At 35.3% G+C, this 20,232-nt stretch overlaps 1 protein-coding gene across 1 annotated transcript; it reads left to right on the top strand.

The window, feature by feature from the left end:
• Positions 1-13,249: 13,249 nt before the first annotated feature.
• On the top strand, positions 13,250-18,027 carry LOC117340182. The gene is made up of 4 exons (XM_033901944.1): positions 13,250-13,319; positions 13,558-13,832; positions 14,149-14,214; positions 14,723-18,027. Exons 1-4 carry the CDS (start codon positions 13,260-13,262, stop codon positions 15,144-15,146), a joined length of 825 nt encoding a protein of 274 aa, XP_033757835.1. The 5' UTR covers positions 13,250-13,259; the 3' UTR covers positions 15,147-18,027.
• Positions 18,028-20,232: the final 2,205 nt, after the last annotated feature.

Below are 20,232 nucleotides of genomic sequence, written 5' to 3' on the forward strand. Positions count from 1 at the left end.
ATAATCAATCATTAACCTTTGTAATTGATTTAAAACAATTTTGAAACAATTTATATTAACTTATATTAAACACGCTTGTTGGCCTGGATGGAAGCGCACGAAAGGTCTTACTGTGGGAGGAAACCATTATAGTACCTGAAGAAAACCCATGTGGTCGGACAGGTGACCTCATACCTTTCCACATCCGATAGGGGGAATCGAACCCCGGCCGCCTAGGTGAAAGGCAAGTGCATGTGTTACCAATGTGCCACCTGAACACCCCCCATTGGTTCAGCAGGATTAACTTATTGATTATAATCAATAATCATACCAACACTAATGATTGGTGAAACTCACAGTGTGATATATATGGCTAACAACAATACAAAAGAATATGTGGACAGGAGACTCTTGTCTACTACCTGATACAGACGACTCAATTGCACCAATGCAACATCGTTACACAAAAGTTATTATAAATATAACTTAATAAGGAAAAATCAGACTATAGTTAAAATCTTTGTCACTTATTTATTGCTAATGAGTCCACATATGACAATTTATTTGATTACTGTGTATATAGTATCATTGGTGGCATTTGATAATGATTTCCTAGATCAACAGTATTCAGGCAGTTACATAATGCAAACAGTTGATATTTTGAACAATTAATTACTTTGAATTAATTGAATGATAATGAAATCCCTGTGAATATTTAGGATTCTTCATTGTCAAGCTATATGGAGCTATATATATGTGTGTGTATATATATACAGTTGTCGTGTTGAATTTATATTTTTAAACTATATATAGTTATATATAGCAGACATTTAACAAGGATCTACTTAAAATACATTTACATCTATATGAATTAAAATATTGCAATTAAAACAATTTATTATCAGAAAAGTTAAGTACATGTCTTGAAATAGATACATTGAACAAGCTAAAGCGATGACTCTCAGATTCTCACTTGCTGGTACCTGTATATACATCTTACTTGGCATCAGATTGCACAAGATATATCAAGGAACTTTAAACTAGCAGGGATTCGACTGCGTCTGATACAAAAAGTAATTTCTGTTGAAATTGGGGCATACGATGAAGTCAATTGTATTTATATTAATTGAACAAGTAATGAGGTGAGTATTTATATATATTGATCAACATTTTCAAAGACAGAAACTATATACAGCTCCAAATATACTTTTTGAATAAAAACAACAAGATGCACATGGGCCTTAATGGTCACCTGAGGTGTTAAATGTCTTTGATTTTAGCATATTTAACCCCTATGACCTACAAATGAAGGTCAAGGTCGTTCATTTAAACAAATTTTGTAACACTACATCCTAGCATGCATTAGGGCCATCTGGACAACTTTGTTATTGAGAAGTTGTTCACACTTTCACAATGTGCCACACCACATTCATTACATCAAGAATTGAAACCGGAAGTCAGCAGTACTACTATAATATTAGTGTTACCAAAAATGAAACCTAGTGTGGCAGATCATATCATCCATCTTGCTATATATCAAGCTAGTCAATAGATATATATACTGTAATTCACACACACACACACACACACACACATATATATATATGTCCAGTATGTAAACAAGATATATGGTAGAATACATAAAAGTGTTTCTTAGGGTCACACATAAGTAATGTGGATTCAACCAAATGTATATTATACATGTCATGTATTAATATTTATACCTTACAGGGTATTTGGTTCCCACCTACATCAATCAGGTGTTACAAGAGTATATTTTTATACCGGTAATATATTCTCTTCACAGGCCTATGCTATACATTGATACAAAATACAGTTTGGTCATCTGTATGTGAAATGATAATTAATATGACACTATATGTACTATATGAATTTCAGCATATGCCGAGATTTATACAGAAACTTAATTACCTGGTTGGCGGGTAGATCCTCACCTACACCGAGTTCTTAGTAAATCAACAATATATATGCACACAGAAGCACAAATACATAAGACTAGTCATTTATATATACACATGTAAATGTGTTTTGATATATCAAGAATGTAACCTGTATGGGTGACGAGTGTGGCACGTACAACTGGTTTTTAACTTTTTTTTATAGTATTCTCGCATACTTTTGTACCCACCTATAGGTTATATGTGGATATGTGCATTATTTGCAGATTACTATCTGGGTGTTGGGTATTTCCCACCTACACCATAGATATCCACTATAAACTGGCATATAAAAACATGTAAAAGTAAATTTAAAATATATACATGTAATAGGTACTAATACAATTGATTACAATCATGTAGACATCTCATAATTGTTGTGAAGGTAAGTAATTAATGAAACAATAGTTGCACTAGTACTGTTACACTGATCATGATGTATATTGGAAGGTATGCGGTTATAGTAAGCAATATGGTTGTAAGGGTGGCGGGTAGACCCCCCTACACCTACCATAATTTACTTATAAGTCACAGTCTTCCCTTGAACTCACACCTTCCATTCAAGAACTGACTAAAGAAACCCCTAAACATTCTCTTCACATATACAGATGTACAACTTATCAAACTTCATTGTCAGAGTTGTCATCAGCAGGAATAGAAATTCCTTTTCTCAGTCTTTCAACTTTCTTTTAGATAGTTTTCTTTTGTAGCCTTGGACTTTATCAAACAGTGAGCCCTCCGGTTTTCTTGTAGTCAAAGCATGCACGTCGTATTGGGCAAAACACTTTTCACGGGTGTTGTATCCATGGACGCAGCCATGTTTACCCCTCCCCCTCCCTCCCCGCATCCGGGAACTTGAAAGTAGTTCCAATATGGCGACGACCGTGATACATCCGAGGTTAGATGACCGTAGAGAATCGGCCGAGGTGTTCCGAATGACGTCGGGCTCTAAATTGATTCTATCGGAAATAAAGTTCAGTAGACTTTGGTTGAAACCAAAAATTTATATAATCAAACATGCAGTAATACGAAATCACACTTAACTTTTTTCAAGACCAAGAACAATTGTATGACGTAATGTCAGAGTGTGATGATAGTAAATGAACCAGTACTTTTTTATATTTTCGCACGAGTATCCTTTACATAATAATACAGTGCGAGACAACAAATCTGAAATAAAATCCAATTTTACCCTAAAATTTCCACGTATGTAATTGTGACGTTGAAGGTCAGGTGATATATACTGCTAACGGACTGAAGAAGAGTGCATGAAGTTGGGAGCAGTTTGTAATAATATTCGATTAAACAAAAATATGAAGTCATCTGCAGGTTTTTTTTTCTTTTCTTCCTGTTAGTTATGTTCAATTAAATAAATAAACTGACAATGCGTTAGTGCTGTCGTAAATTTTCTGAATGTCGACACAACAGGGTTGTGGTGTCCCTAAATGTTATAAATTTCATATCGATTTAAGTTTACCGCAGTAGAACTTGAAGTTAACTGATTTATGTATCGTCGTTATAAACTGTATTTATTGAAGGTTGTTTATGTTTATCGTTCATGTGACCTTTTGATCCGGGTTTCATCAGTACAGTTATGTAACATGACGAGATGTCGAAGATGACAAAACAACTTTTTGTGTGAGTGTGTAACGGAAACACTTTAGTACATTGCTATCATATAAAGGACGAACATCACTTAAGTGCTTAAGAGCAGACACGTCAGAAAGGGGAAGAATTGTACCTGCTGCCCCCATTGCATGATCGTAAGAGGCGACTAAATTTGGGATCTTATCTTTTCTCTTCTTTCTGAACAACTTTCTTCTTCCTAATGTCTCCCTTGACACTGCCTCACTTTTGGCCTTTAGTTGAGCGTTCGCCCCTGTGAGGAAGGCTTTGGGTTCTGTCCCCTAGCCGAGACATACCAGAGTCTTAAAAAATGGTAGTTGCTACTCCTGCTTAGCGCTCAGCATATTTGGAGTGGGACGACTGGTTTGCCCGTTGTCAGTATAATGTGACCGGGTGGGGTGTGCTGCTGGGTGTCTTCGGCAGTATGCTTCAGTGAGGTAGCACTTTAAATCGGCAAAAGTTCCGGCCTATCACAAGGAGACTTAACACGAACATACCACAGCCTCCCAAAACACACATACGCACCCACCACACACATGCATGTCGCACGCACGGGAGGCCGTCCTTAAATGACCTTAGCTGTTAATAGGACGTTAAACAAAATAAACCAAACCAAACCAGAAAGGGGAGAAAATAGGATTTACGCGGAAATATAGTTCATGGTAATTCATGCTATATTGTTATTATTATAATCGTTAAATCGTATATGTAATAAAATACTGGGCAAATATACTATATCAATACATTATTCATTTATATGTTCATTTCTTAATTCATTGACTTTATTCGTCAGTTTGATGTCGAGCCTTTCCATGATAATACTTAGCATTAGGCCAAATACAGTAAATTACTTCTTTGTTATATATATCACTATGGACGACACTGACACCATAGGACCTATTGGATATTTATAATATAACCGACAGTTATGCATTCACCTACGCACCGACAGAGACAGGGGCCGTCTCCAAATATTTTTTATGCGGATATACACGTGAATCATGTAAGATCCCGGGTTCAAATCACGTGTTATACTGCTACAAAAGTAGTTAGAACATATTTGTATAACACACAGGGCCTTCTTCATTTTATCCGGATTATAATTCCACGATAATTTCTTGGCGTTTTTCGGGAGTCATGTTAAATCAAATCAATATGGAATATACGTCTGGACGGTCGTGCATGTATTTCCAATACAATATGAAAATACACAAACATGAAAATTGAAGAATCATCTGATTGTACACGTAAACAAATGAAACAAAATAAAACAAACAAGAATGATATTAGCGGAAAAAAAAAAAACTTAATAAAGTTTTGAGATGACCCCGAGATCTGTACGTGTCAGCGTAAGTGTAGGTGTCTGCGTGACTTTCGTATTTAGCGGTGGATGAACACTGCCGTACGTGTGCAGCTGACAACTTTTTCGTTTTACCAATTTACCAAATGCCGAATTTGGATACATTGCAAAGACAGAATAAAGAAATGTTTTTCATGAAGGTGAAGAAGTCATTGCTGAATTCTGACCGTGATAGGATCAAATAAAAATGAGACGAGTAATGTTCCAAATATTTTCGGAATGTAGTTGTATTCCTTTATTATATTTTCACTAGCCAGTATTGCTAGTGTCCTATACTGATCATGTGTAAACGTATTCTATTTGAAGAAAATGTTAATAATTAACTAAATGTTTGTTAGCCGATTACTGAACTATTCGGCAGGTCCATCAGCTAGTTTTTAACAAAAAAAAACAAAAAACAAAAAAAAGAACGAACAAAAAACCAACAGATTAGTATATTGTATTGAGATAGCTAAATAGTCGTTTTGAACGGATTTATTTTACTAATGGCCAATTAATGTAACCTGTAGTAAATTTTAAAGTTAATTTTTATACGTATGTAATTCTATCAATAGTTGTATTTTAAGTAATGTGCTATCTGAAAGCCGATTGGAATGTGTACCTATAAATACCTTAGGCATGTGGATAAGTCTATTCAATGCAGTACAGTCGTCGACACGGGTTAAAGACCGATGTATAAATATTTACTTATATATAACATGGTACATGTATTTGCCTCTCCCAAAACACACATACGCACTCACCACATGCATGTCGCACGCAAGGGAGGCCGTCCTTAAATGACATTAGCTGTTAATAGGACGTTAAACAAAATAAACCAAACCAAAAACTTTCTTCCAACCATTCGCTGAAAGTCAGCGACTTGAATGAATTTTACTATGTTTTGAAATCGTTCCTCGCCGTCGTCTGATATGTTGACTATAAGGCATTGCCAAATCGACGATTTTTTTATTATGCTCATGTTACAAATTATCGAAACAAAGCTTTCAGCTCTAACAAGTTGATCTTATTCCATGACCGGTACCTTGCGTGACCCATGAAGAGGTTCTGGTTTTCCTTGACATGATTCTGCGTGTACCCACATTTGAAAACGTAAAAATGCCCCATCCTTGTCTTACATGGTGAACCTTTAAGGAAATACAACATTATGCACAATGACATTGTAATGTGCGATACGAGATTAAAATCCATAGTGCATTATAAAGTAGTCTTCCTGTACCAAAGAAATACAGAGCAGCGTAGATTTGCGTTAATATGTGGAATAATTTCAATAAAAGAAGCATGAAGTAAGTAAAAGGCCGAGTATATCCGAGTGGCATACATATGTATGTTATAAGCGCGGAACTTCGTGGAATCCAAAGCGCCTGTTGGGTTCTCGTGAAATCACTCTTACCCATGAAACAGCCTTGGCTGTAGATGGTTTTGGAGCAATAATTAATGACGTCACGTTTGTAAAAAAAGTCGTCATTTAAGAAATAAAATTTATTTTTTTAACATTCAGGAGGTCATTTCTTTTATTTGCATTATGATTATTTTTCATAATGTTTTATTTATGCTAAATAACAAAAGTGTATTTTGTCATATTTTACTTGGTAGTAACATCGGACAGACAACAGTCTTTTTCTCGGAAAATTGTCAGTTCTTGGTCTTAGTAACCGTCATAACAACACAAACGAAATATAGTTGTATCTACAATAGTTATTCTGTGAGATTTTTCGAGTGATTTTAATGTTTTGAACAATATTACAAGGATCGTGTTTACTAAAAAAACAAGAAAAATCCGACGGCGGAGAGTACTACCCATGGTAACGCGGTTCCCGACATTACTACACACTGTGGCGGCGGAGAGTACTACCCATGGTAACGCGGTTCCCGACATTACTACACACTGATGAGGCTAATGTTGTAAAAATGAATATAATTTTTGCCAATATAAATACGTACAATAATATCGTTAATTTTATAAATAAAGACGTCAAAATTACCGACGTCATACATTGTACTTTTTCACACAAGGAAGGACAATAAACCAAACAGCTTCATCACAAACATTCAACACATTGTATCAAACCAGCTTTAAAGAAATCGGGCCAATTGGCATCTCGAATTCAAAGATACCAATATCGGGCCCCATCGGTTCCATCGGCTCCTGTATATCTGAGAAACATATGATCGGCCCAAATGGCCCACTTGCACTTAAAAGGAGGAGTTGGGCAGGGTCGCGCATGCCCAGTTGACGTTCACGCTGGATGAGAAATTGAGCCGTATACCAATGAGAATGGTCAATACTCTCTTCAATCTAATAACCATCAAAGGTTCGAGCAGCTAATGAGGTGATACTTTATTTTAAGAGTAGTATCCCACTTTTTATTTCAAGATACATTCGTGAATTTGATTATACATGATATAATGTTGGTAAATCCGTTTTTGAGGTGGTATTTAACAAGCATGTACTTGGTTAGGGGAAGTCATAAATACACGAGAGTACATGTGTAAAAAATATATTAGTTGTCTTTAAGTATCCTTACATAATAGTAGACATAACTTAATGCGAATGCAGTGCTTGTTACGAACGAGGAAATATTTTTTAAAGTACCGCTTTACGTAAATGACTTTGATGTCCTTAAACACTTTACAGTACTTGAATATACTTGTGTTGCTATTTGTATTTGTTGAACATGTTTCATCACATGGTACAATTTGTATCAGTTGACGGTGACATATATAATAATTAGAAATAATTAAACTTCTTAGTAACAATAAACCGCTAGGAGATACGTACATGTTTTGTGTTCGGAGTTTAACTTGTAAAACAGGTACGTAATTTATTAGTGTGAGGCGATTCTAAATTTGACAATTTAAGGTTATTATCTCTGTTTATTAGAAAGTTATGTATTGATCTTTTCTTTATTTCCGATAGGTTCCCCATTATAACTAGATGTGAATGGTTCATTTTAAGACCGATCTTAAATCAAGATGACAGCCTGGTGTACTCTTTTCAAATTTGGACATTGAAGATTGTTCTTTTTATTTCTTCACGAATCTCTATCAACACATATAACATTCCCTTGGCCGGCATTTGTGTGTCAGCTAGTTTGAGACTAATTAAAAAAAATAAGATGGTCAACCAGGGCCATTTTTGAATTTGGTAAATTGAAACGTGTTGACTCTTTTCCTCTAGTAGTTCTTAATGGATTGTTCCCATATTTAATAATGTAGTTTGCTCTTGTGTTAAAATGATTAAGCGGACGAAGAGGAAATCATCACTCTTACAGAAATCAGATGAAGAATATTGATAGTGGGCGCCAAGATCCCTCTGGGATATCTGGTTGAATATCGCCATATACACGTATATTATAACGTTCAGTAGCCTATTCACTGTGAACATCGCTGGTTCTTAATTTTGAATAGTTTTTGCCTCATGTGATCTGACATGGAATGTACATATATATTATTTACTGCTGAAGGCAATGTTATACAATGCACTGTGTAAAAAGTACCGCTCATCTACAGGAAGTGTCACTATACTATCAGGGGCGTAGTGTTAAAAAAGCACATAGATATCCCGACCATGTGTGGCAGGGGCCAATATTTCAAGAATATAATATAATTCTTGTTTAAATAACTAGATTAGTCTACCATATACAATGTACCTTAAACGATAAACATATTACAAACCGGAATAGCAAACACGTCATACTTTGTCTATTGGTATCTATCTCGTGTTTCCGATAATACCGAGTAACGTTACACAGACACAGGGCAAAGTAGGCCCTACATGCTCAGACCAAACAATCCCAGAAAGGGCCAAATTACATTAACGTTGAATTACAATCTAATTAAAATCAAGATGGTCATTCTCACTACGTTACATGAACCGTAGTGAGAATGACCATCTAGACTTTAATTAGATTGCGTTGAATTCATTTCTCAGAATTTTGTTAATGAACGAATTCACATCTCAGTGCCATAAACTAAATTCTTTTGGATTTCCAAAAAAACAAAAAAACAAAAAATCCAGAAAGGGCCAAATGACCTTAACGATAGTGTCAAATCATAAAACTTGTTTATGAACAAATTCATAATCTGTTGACGACATCTCAGTGACATGAACTAAATTCTTTTGAATTTCAAAAAAAAAAGAAAAAGAAAAAAAAAAGAAAAAGAAGAAGAAAGAAAGGAAAGAAAAATATGTTTTATCGAGACAGACCTTGGCTAAACTCTAAAACCAGATGAACACTCAAGAATTATGCGAGAAAACATGCAGATCACCCTAACACTAAGAATACAAATATAAGTTCTACGTAACTGACTCGGAATTAAAAAAGAAACTACCCAAAAACATTCCGTCGGGGGTCTTCGCCCCAAGCCCCTGCCAGGTCTCACCACTGAACGCGCTAGAGGCATAGGGGTCCCTAGAACCTTAGCTTTGGCTTACACATTCCAATCCGTCAAGCTATGCCCCTGACTATCGGTAATTAGTTTAGAAATAATAGAATTTGTACATATGCTGACAGCGGTGATATTGAGGACGAGTATCATTTTATCATCAAATGTAATCATTTTATAGATATTAGAAAGCATTTTATCAAACTATATTACCATAAAAAACCTAGTATGGCCAAATTTATACAACGTTTAACGACGGAAAATAATAAAGATTTATGTAATTTAGGCAAATATATTTCTATCGGTTCAAAAAGACGGTTAAATGCTGTTTAATTGTTTAATGTAATAGAACGCTCTCTACACTAACGAAACGATCGTGTATGTGTGGTTTGTGTGTGCTTGTGAGTTACAATGTACTTTGTATTTGTATTGTATGTTATTTGTAATGTCTGCACTGTATATATATGCACTACTGATAAACCGTAAGGTTTAAAGTAATAAATGCATTGAATTGGAGTTTTTATAGCGCCTCGTACACGTTCGTACTCTAACATACGTATGGTAATTACCACTGTCGAGTGAATTCCAGACTTGTTATTTTCCAAGTAAGAAAATAAGGGTTCAGATTTTACATTTCAAACCTAGGCAATAAATAGCTAAAATTTGGAATTCGCTAAAATAACCCCTGTACGGTATCTGATAAATAACACTGAACATACTTGTTACTGACCTGAAAACAAGATGGGATTCATGTGGCCGTTTTGAATTTTGACAGTTGCAGTTTGTGTTTTTTGTATCAATTGATCAAAGAGTTATTTTAAATATTATATAAATAAATAGTCTGCGGTTATATTAACATCAATTGAAAGTTAGGTTAATAGAACAACCTGAACAAATAGTAAGTAGCATGTACATGGTTTATATTGAGAAACAGCTATGGATTAGAGGGAAGTAATAACTTATTATATTTGCAGCATATCCAAAAGCAAGTGTTATTATATTTTATTTAAATTCAATAGCTGTTTTTAAGGTATTGGATTGGCCTTCAGTCACCTAAAACAGTATCACCTATGTTTGTTCGTTCGCACTTTAAATTGTTGAAGTTGTTAAGATTTAAAAAAAACGTACAAGGTAGCAAACAATTAGGTTATGCACGTGAATAAATGAAATCTTTCAGCTTTTAGTCTAAATATAAATATACATTAAGCTTTAAAAAACCTTAACTTACAGCATTTAAAAATCTTAACGCTTGTGAATGCATTAAATAATGCCTATCGTGTACAGATGTTACTGTTTTCAGTCATTTGGTTAGGATGATGAGTCTACAGGACACCAAAGCAAACTACACGCCAACAGATGCTAGATGTGTGTGCCAACGAGAGAGACAGGCAGACAAAGAGACACAGAGAGGTAAGTCGATTAACAATTCATTGGTTTATTGTTCTTAAATATCTAAAATCTTAGTTAATTAATTATCTAGTTTAGTAATGTACAAATACCTATTTTACTCGTGAGACAAATGTTAAGTATAACAAAATACAATGTCAGTGTGATAGACGAAATTAGACGTTTTTAATAGTCGATAATGTTGCTAGGATGTAAACGTTTTCAACAAGAGGCCCAAAGGGCATGCATCGCTCACCAAGTATCCGCTTGCTTGATGATTCATTGTCTTTCGTTTAATCAAAGGAGTTTGTTTCTTGATATTATTGTGAATCATCAAATGATCTTGAACAAACTTGGCCCCTGTTACCATGAATACGCGAAAAGGTCGTTCCATTTCCATTAACGTTGTGGCAAATCTAAGCATGATGGCATGCCTTTTGGTGTGCGAGAAGTCAGTTTGTCATGGAAGTTGTTGGCATGGGATAGTTATTCCCCCTCTTTATAAAGTCAATGACAAATCCTACTCCATTGACCTTGAATACAGGCCAAGTTAATTTTTTGGCATTTCTTGAGTTCTCCCACAAGAACCTACCAGCCACCAGCCAAATAGCATGACTCTTAGAAAATTAAAGTCAAAGTTAACGCTGGACTAACGACGGACACCGCACAACGGATTCAGCTTACTTGGCCTTCGGGTACGGCGAGATAATAAATTTTAAAACAAATGTCATTCCCATTGCTTTTAAGAGAGATATCAGTAGTTTATTCAAAATGAAATATAAAACAATGACAAGTACAAACCATTTCGATGAGATAAGTACAAACCAGTTTTATGAGGCAAGTACAAGCCATTTCGATGACATATGTACAAGAAATAGCCCATCATCTGATGATAAAAATGTAATTAAAAGTCTTTTGGACGCCATATCGTAGTGAGGGAAAAGGGATTTTGTTCATATTGGGGAGAGGGGGACAATCTAGGAAAAAGAGGACGAATGTGAAATGTAACATTAGTAGATAAAACGGAATACCTCATCTGTTTTACAAACTTTGCCCTGGTCCTGTTGGAAAGAGGACCGAGTTATTGTACCAGAGGGTAAAATATCATAAGATATTAGTGTTTAAAACTCAATGGTAAATGTCTTAATGTTTGAAATATAGCATTAGACTACTTGATTACCCGAACAAGTGATAAGGTTGTACTCTTGTTTATTAACAGCGTACAAGGTTCTGAAGTATGTCGTGCCAAGGCAAGAGTATAGACGGCTGGACTACAGCGCATTAATTGCACATGAGATATACAAAGAACTGGAAAATACAGATCTACATGTGCCTGCTATCATCAAATCTGACCAAAGTCTCGTTTTTGGCATTGGTGCCAACAATCAGAGTGTGCGATGAACTCCAAAATGATGAGCAGATAACGGATATCACGGACGGTAAACACTTTTTGCTCTATAATACACTGTGATCTATATATACATGGACTTTTTGTATGAGGTGTGTGAGGTTTTACATAAGTAACTTCTCCTTACCATTGTGTAATGTGTTATCTCGTGTAACGTTTTCATTCCTGATATGCTTAAGTATTTTTTCACTTTTATTTCACTTCGCGTAGAAAGTTTATATAGGCTTTACTTTATTTTATCTAGTTGACTGATAATAACTTTGTTTATAACATTTGATCTGAAAACATTGAGAAATGTATACAATTATAAACATACAGAATGTTTAGGCAGCATTAGCTACAAATTTGAAGTCGATACAGCCCGTTGTCAGTATAATGTGACCGGGTGGGATGTGCTGCTGGGTGTCTTCGGCAGTATGCTTCAGTAAGATAGCACTTTAAATCGGCAAAAGTTCCGGCATATCACAGGGAGACTTTACACAATATATTTCTATGAAATAAGTACAGTTGACATTAGCTGTTGATAGGACTGATAGTGTGTTAACGATAGACCAGAAAAAACCTCTTTGTATTGTTAGAATGAAGACATTTGTTGAATTTGTTCACAAAAAATCATTGGTATACGGATGGAAGCACAATGTGCTCTTGTCTTGTGCGACTTTTTTTCGGGGCTGATTATATTGAAAAGCTTCAATTACACCTAAATATGAATGCATTGTCTTTGCGAAGTTCTTATTATATATAAGGTGTACTGTTGTAAACGGCACTTTTTGGAAGTTTTTGAGTGCAACCGGCCGGATCGTATATCGAAAGTATGTGATATTGATGTTCATATTATATTCCGTAATTCTTTATGTGATATATATTTGTGATTTTTCTCCTACATCTAACATGTTGCAGACGACCAAAGAACACATATTTATATATCTCCCACACAGGGGAAGCCACACTTAAATGTTAAAAGGACGTTAGGCAATACAAACTAAACAAAACCTTCATCTAAATGCTATGGGTTGCCTCACTCTGAAGTCAAATATTTCAATATTTGTGTCCTGACAAAGGGGAAGATTGCCTCAAAAATGATATATTTCACCGGTACTTCATCGTCATATTGATTGTAGATGTACATATATTAACAGAACGGTGGAAAACAATGGAGACGAAAAAGACGAGATGGATTATTTTTTATCCGGGAGATGGCGTGCCTGTCCAGGTAGATATATATTAATGTATATCTTCTTCTCAGTCTGAGGAGAAAGTTACAGCTGTATGGTATATTTTATTCCAAGAAAAAGATAAGAAAAAAATTGGTTTCCCCTGAATAATTGATGATAATTATTTTCGATGGGCGGTAACGTAATATAAACGTAAAATTTGAATCGCTACATGTGGACTAGTAACATCACAATCATACAATATGATTTCTATGAACATATCTTTTTGATCTACAGATTCCCAAGCACGACGACGTCCTTCATCTAGCTGAGAAACAAGTTGAAAATTTGAAGAAGGATTCTGATGTTAAACGATTCCTTACATTTTCCTTCGAAAACGAAATATTTGCGTATGCTGAAGAAGCTTTCAAGTATGTCCAATCTCGCATGGCAGACAAAGCGGAACAACATCAAGAGAAGTGGGGAATGATCGACTTGAAGATACGTTCCCTTCTTGTGCGAAAACTACCGGAACACGACACATCTACCTTCCTCACATCCGACGAACAGCCGTAAGTGAATGTAACTACACTACTAATCAATGTATGTAATATTAACGTATTTCAAATACCAATGGTGGTTCTGCATATTTTCAAAATTCTCTTTCCTAGAATATATGAAGCGAAACCTGGCCTCATCGCACTTCTGATATATAATGTATTCAACAAGTGATTTGCCCTAATGAAACCGAAAATGACACATGATGAAGTTTTTGCATGTTCAGTTTACTATTTCATATTTCATACGTTTTAGTTATATAAAAAAAAGTTGAGATATAGAATGGAAAACAGTATTCCTAATGAAAATATATGTGATAAATAATTTCAGAATGGAGAACAAGAAGTTCCGGATTCCCTCTTCTCAGCATATTAAAGAGAGGCTAGCTAAAAGAAGGTATATATTTTATTGAATAATATCTTTTGAATTATTAATTGATAAGATAAAACTCTTGAAATGTATTACTAAACTAAACGTCTGGAGATATTATTACATATAATGATTAGTTGGGGTTTTTTTTTTTTTTTTTTTTTGCGTTATGTTTCGGTATTTAAGTATTCTCCTTGGTGAAAATTTATAGGAAAGATTCAGTCTGTGATATTTCATTTTTTATCATTGCAAACATTATCCTTAATATTTTGAGTTTTTTTTTAAACCTAGATTAGACACGATTGTAATCAGAAAGATATACAATTATGTTAATGTGAACTTGAACAAACTTTGATAAACGAGTATTGCTAAGATATTATATTATTATTTTCAGAAAAAATGAGCCCAAAATGTTATTAACGTTTTTAATATTTCCTTTACAACACTAGACTTTGAACTTTAATCTTGTAACTCTTTTTTTTTCTTCTCATCATTCAAGATTTAGAATTATTTTGGCCTCTGGTCATTTGTTTAGTCTACAGGATTGTGGTATCCGGGGTTTTTGCAGCACAGCTAAGGGGATCCTGGTTTTTGCAGCTCAGCCTGAAGAACATACTGACAGGATAGATATTGTCAATCGTATTCGAGAGTGTTTTGGAGAAGAGAAAACGGAAGTAGTATTGGTCGAATCCATTATGACATCACACTTAGTTGCCAATGGTGATATACTTACGAACAAGACATCAAGCAGTCGGAGAACTCTGGGCTGTTTCGGTAAAGTTGGCGATTCATTGGTGGCCATCACCGCAGGACATTGTGTACAAGCAGGGGATATGATGCAAATAACTGACGAAGACAACCGTTTAATTGAGTTTGGTAACTGCACAGAAAGCTACTATCAACAAGATGTCGACATCGCAATTATAAAGATGCAAAGCGGACATGGTTATCCAATGTGATACACACTTTCGTAATGAAAACGGCGATGTTATCGAGGCGTCCGTATAGTAAGGAGGACTACATACAGAGTTGGCAGGTACATAAAATAGGATCAGCGACTGGACCAACTACAGGAATTGTATACGCTGGTGATGCGCATGTGTGTGATGAAGAAGGCGTCATAATTAGCGGTAACTCGGACAACGACTTCTTCGCAGAACCTGGGAGATAGTGGCTCTATCGTATTCTTCTATGACCCGACTGACGTAGACAACAGACGTGTAAAGCTGCTATCCATCGTATCCAAACATATCGAAATGAAATTGTCAGGATGTATTCCTATTGGTCTCTACAGGAATCCAACGCTGACTCGAAGATTGGATCGTGGATTAAACAAGGTCGGTGACAAAATCAAACTTGGTTAGTCTTGTCAGGATGACCTATAGCCATCGAGTTTCGTCAGTCGTTGTCAGCCGTGAGACACCCCCAAACTGCTGTGTATAAACCTTCACAACTTTTTCTCAAGTTCAATCAGTGGAATGCAGCTATAAAACTTGTCTGGAAATATGAGATGGGTGGCCTTACCAGGTGTTGTTATCTTCGGTTTGGTCAAAAATCAAAGATGTTCCCTATGGACAATAAGACCATTATACTTGTAACTGAGTATGTATACCACAGCAGTCAGGGGTCTTTAGAGTCAGCTGTTATTTACTTTCGTTCTATTCAATGCATATTGCGTAAATATTTCATCGCCTGTTATGGGTGGCTGTTGATTAAAATTATTATCTTTCAATGGCATGATCATACTATTATTTATCAAACGATGAAATTCACATAAGCAATACAATATTTCCCGGTCAAAATAGTTAATAGGACTGTTTTGTTTTGGCCTTTTTTTACATCAATGATGTTGACAATATCATATGAAAGAAATAAGCTAAAAGTGTTTTGTCACTTTTAAATTAATATTAGCTATAGATGTCTTAGAATTGTATTGTGTCACTATGAATCTTAATTCATTCTTCAATGTCTTATCTGTTTTCAAGAAAGCAATAAAATTTCTATTAGTATTATTTCGATGAATTACTACATTGTAGTATCATACGACTATTTTAGTATCTGTTATGTCAGCCTGTATGTATGCTATTATTTATTCTGTGATAGTTCACATTCATTAAGTGTTGCGCTTGATAAAAGTGCTCTTAATTTTGGCCCGTTTCCTAACAATACTTGTCATCGCTATTTGTTGAAAAGTACTTGAAAGACATTCTCAAACTTCATTTAAATGTTCTAATTAATTCCTTCAGCGTAGTTTTATTTTGAGAAAGATATTTCTGAAACATGGTCTGTCGGTCTCCCTAATTATGCTTTCAAATCTGAGACGGATCAGAAAAGCAAAACAAAGCATAGTAATGTTCTGGCAACCATGTTGCATTTTGACAAAAGCGCTGAAAGGATATTTCTGAAACTTGAAGTGAAAATTTCCCCCTGTCGCTAGTTGTGTTCGTTCAATTTTGAGAGTAATTGGTATCGGATATGTAGGTTCCCGTCAGTTGCTTGTTGCATCAGAGAAATTGAATGGCTGAGAGATGGTAGACGATATTGGAATATATTGATGTTAGCATCTCTCAGAAAGGTTATGGGATTTTCAGATTACATAAGTTTAGTAAATTGCTTTAAAACGATTAAGAGGGAGTCGAAAAGGGGGGAAATGTGAAAAGTAGAGGAACGATCACCTCGCATAGACCTTTATCAAGATTGTGGAAGACAATATCCCTCTGTCATATCTTCTTATTACTGTCGGTGATTGTGTAAATGTTACATTATCTATATACGTATTTATACTACCTGGAGGACCATTTGGTGGTGGCCTTTGGCTATTTAACGCGTATATTATCCTCAAAGTAGATAAAGTTAAATATCATTTGTAGAAGTGACACTAATTGCTAAACATATCAAAATCAAGTAGATGCTAAGTGCTTTAAGTAAATACTTATCATTCTTTTTAAAGCACTTCATAGACATTTAAATGCAAGGTCCCCTTGAGTTTAATTGTCCATATTTATTTTTGAGAGTGACCAGATAGCTTTTTTGGTAACATTAATACGATAGTTCTTTAGGAAGCGTTAAATGTGAAATGTTTACACACACACACACACACACACACACACACACACACACACATATATATCTATATCAAGACATATGGTTGCTAACTACTGACTATCTTATATGTAAAGATATTTAACTAATCACTCCCTTATATATTAATGTCTATGGTTATTTACTACTGACTATCTTATATACAGTATTGACATAAAAAGATTATCATCAAGGTTACCTATGAAAAGATCTTTCGAAACTTACGGAATAATAACTCCGGTTTCTTTATTGTTCCTTAAGACAGTTTTAACCTTGATGTCATTAATTCTGTGAACTTAAGTTATCTAATGATAAATGCATATAGACATTCTGTGTTACAACAAAGTTTACTTTGGCAAAGTTTTTATTACGTAAAAAGGTTGGAAACATTTTACAAACATTATCAATTGTATTGTTTTAATTTTTATCGCCAAAATAATGTTATTTTTGCGGAATTGTTTACCAGATCTCAGTCAAAATCATTTCATTTTTAGAAAAGTTTTATACAATGTAGTTTAAATATCCGGGTTTTCTATTAATCTCTATATACTGTGTCGGCCTCTGAACATGTTGATATTCAGTTTAAGTGTTAATGGAAGTGTAATGTATGAAATATAAGCCGATGTTTGCACGTTATATTTTACTTATGTCATAACAAATATGCGGTAAAATGAAGTGTTAGAATCTTTTGTTAAACCTTTAAGTACTATATTTTGTGATAAATTCTCATATTTGATCAATAAATTTTATGTTTCTAAAGCGATGTCTTTAAATTTATATTTCTTATTTTGTACAAAACGATGAACATATTGTGTCGATTGTGAGACAGTGTCAAGAAAGATATTAGGATGAATCAGTTTATGCCGAGAGAGAAGAAAAATGTCGCAGGAATAAAGGTAGTTAACGTTCATATAACATATTTACTATCAGAAGTTGACACGTACCAGGTCTGTCCGATCTGTATAAGCAGTTGAGAGATTGTACCGTTTTAAGACAGACTCAAACTATACAAGTGTTTTATTGCTGGACTTCTATGAAGTGAAATCAGAAATCTTAAATAATTTATAAAAACCCTAAGTACAAACCATTTAGACTTAATGTTCATGGCTATTCCAGTAAAAAGATACCCAATGGAAGGACTCCAGACCCGGAACAAAACAAATTCAGTCTGATTTATCAGAGTTATGTTCCCTAGTTGCACATGGTCACAAATGATATGATACAGCGATAGGTTGGCTGCTGATGGGGACCGAGAATGTGTCAGTAATAGTATTATAGCGATAGGTTGACAGTTGAAGGGGCGGGAATATGTCAGTAATGGTATATAGCGATAGGTTGACAGTTGATGGGGACCGGGAATATGTCAGTAATAGTATATAGCGATAGGTTGACAGTTGATGGGGACCGAGAATGTGTCAATAATGGTATATAGCGATAGGTTGACAGTTGAAGGGGACCGGGAATGTGTCAGTAATGGTATATAGCGATAGGTTGACAGTTGATGGGGACCGAGAATGTGTCAGTAATGGTATATAGCGATAGGTTGACAGTTGAAGGGGACCGGGAATGTGTCAGTAATGGTATATAGCGATAGGTTGACAGTTGATGGGGACGGAGAATATGTCAGTAATGGTATATAGCGATAGGTTGACAGTTGATAGGGACAAGGAATGTGTCAGTAATGGTATATAGCGATAGGTTGGCAGTTGATGGGGACGGAGACTGTTAAACATCTATACATGCAATAAAACGCATTATCCTGTGTCCACATATATCATAAATTTTCTTTATTTCTGGAATCATCGCCTTGGATAAATAGTTTACTATAGTCTTTTAAATATCATTTATTTCATGCCCAATAAGGATCATACATAACGATCTAAGTTCCAGCGTAAAGGTGCATTACTATGGCCAAGAATCAACATGTCAACATTCCGGAGATGGAGATACGAACAATTTGTTAAACTGGCGTTATACTGGTATGAACACGTGTATTTACTGTAAATAAAGAAACGTTAAGTTTGTATTAAGTGTATGACGGACTCCATACTGTCCAGTTACTCTCACTGATAATGTAAATTCCTTGGCAGCAATTTCAGTTTCAAATCATTCGACTTGACAGAAGAGAATACACAAGGTAATCGGTAATGAGACATAGCTAGGTGTCAACAGGTGACAGGAAACAGATAACTTAACATTTATGCGATATACTGAGATAAAGGGAGGTTACTCCATTTGTATATAAACAGACTATTTGTTTGATATTCGTTTTTACATTCCGTTCTTTGTAGTGCATAATTTTAAACATCAGATGCTGGATTATTGATATCAGATAAGCTATGGAGAATTGATATATGGTGATATTGGATTTACAAACAGATTCGGTAGCAACGTCATATAATGCTGAGGTGTAATCTGTTGATATATCTTTTGACATTGACAGGAATTAAGAGGATAATAATATCATTGGTGTTCACGTCACTACTGATCAACATTCAGTTGTATTGTCATTGTGGCGTTGTTGATTAATGGCACAGTTTGGTTTGGTTTTGTTAAACGTCCTATTAACAGCCAGGTCATTTAAGGGGTGTGCTGCTGGGTGTCTTCGGCAGTATGCTTCAGTGAGATAGCACTTTAAATCGGCAAAAGTTCCGGCCTATCACAAGGAGACTTAACACGAACATACCGCAGCCTCCCAAAACACATACGCACTCACCACACTCATACATGTCGCACGCACGGGAGGCCGTCCTTAAATGAACTTAGATGTTAACAGGACGTTAAACAAAATAAACCAAACCGAACCAAATCATTTAGAACGTGCCAGGTTTTGGAGATGGAGGAAAGCCGGAGTACCCGGGGAAAAACAACGGCCTACAATCAGTACCTGGCAACTGCCCCACGTAGGTTTCGAACTCGCAACCCAGAGGTGGAGGGCTACTGATAAAGTGTCCGGACACCTTA

This window comes from Pecten maximus, chromosome 13 (assembly GCF_902652985.1).
Source record: "Pecten maximus chromosome 13, xPecMax1.1, whole genome shotgun sequence".
NCBI classification, from domain to species: domain Eukaryota; kingdom Metazoa; phylum Mollusca; class Bivalvia; order Pectinida; family Pectinidae; genus Pecten; species Pecten maximus.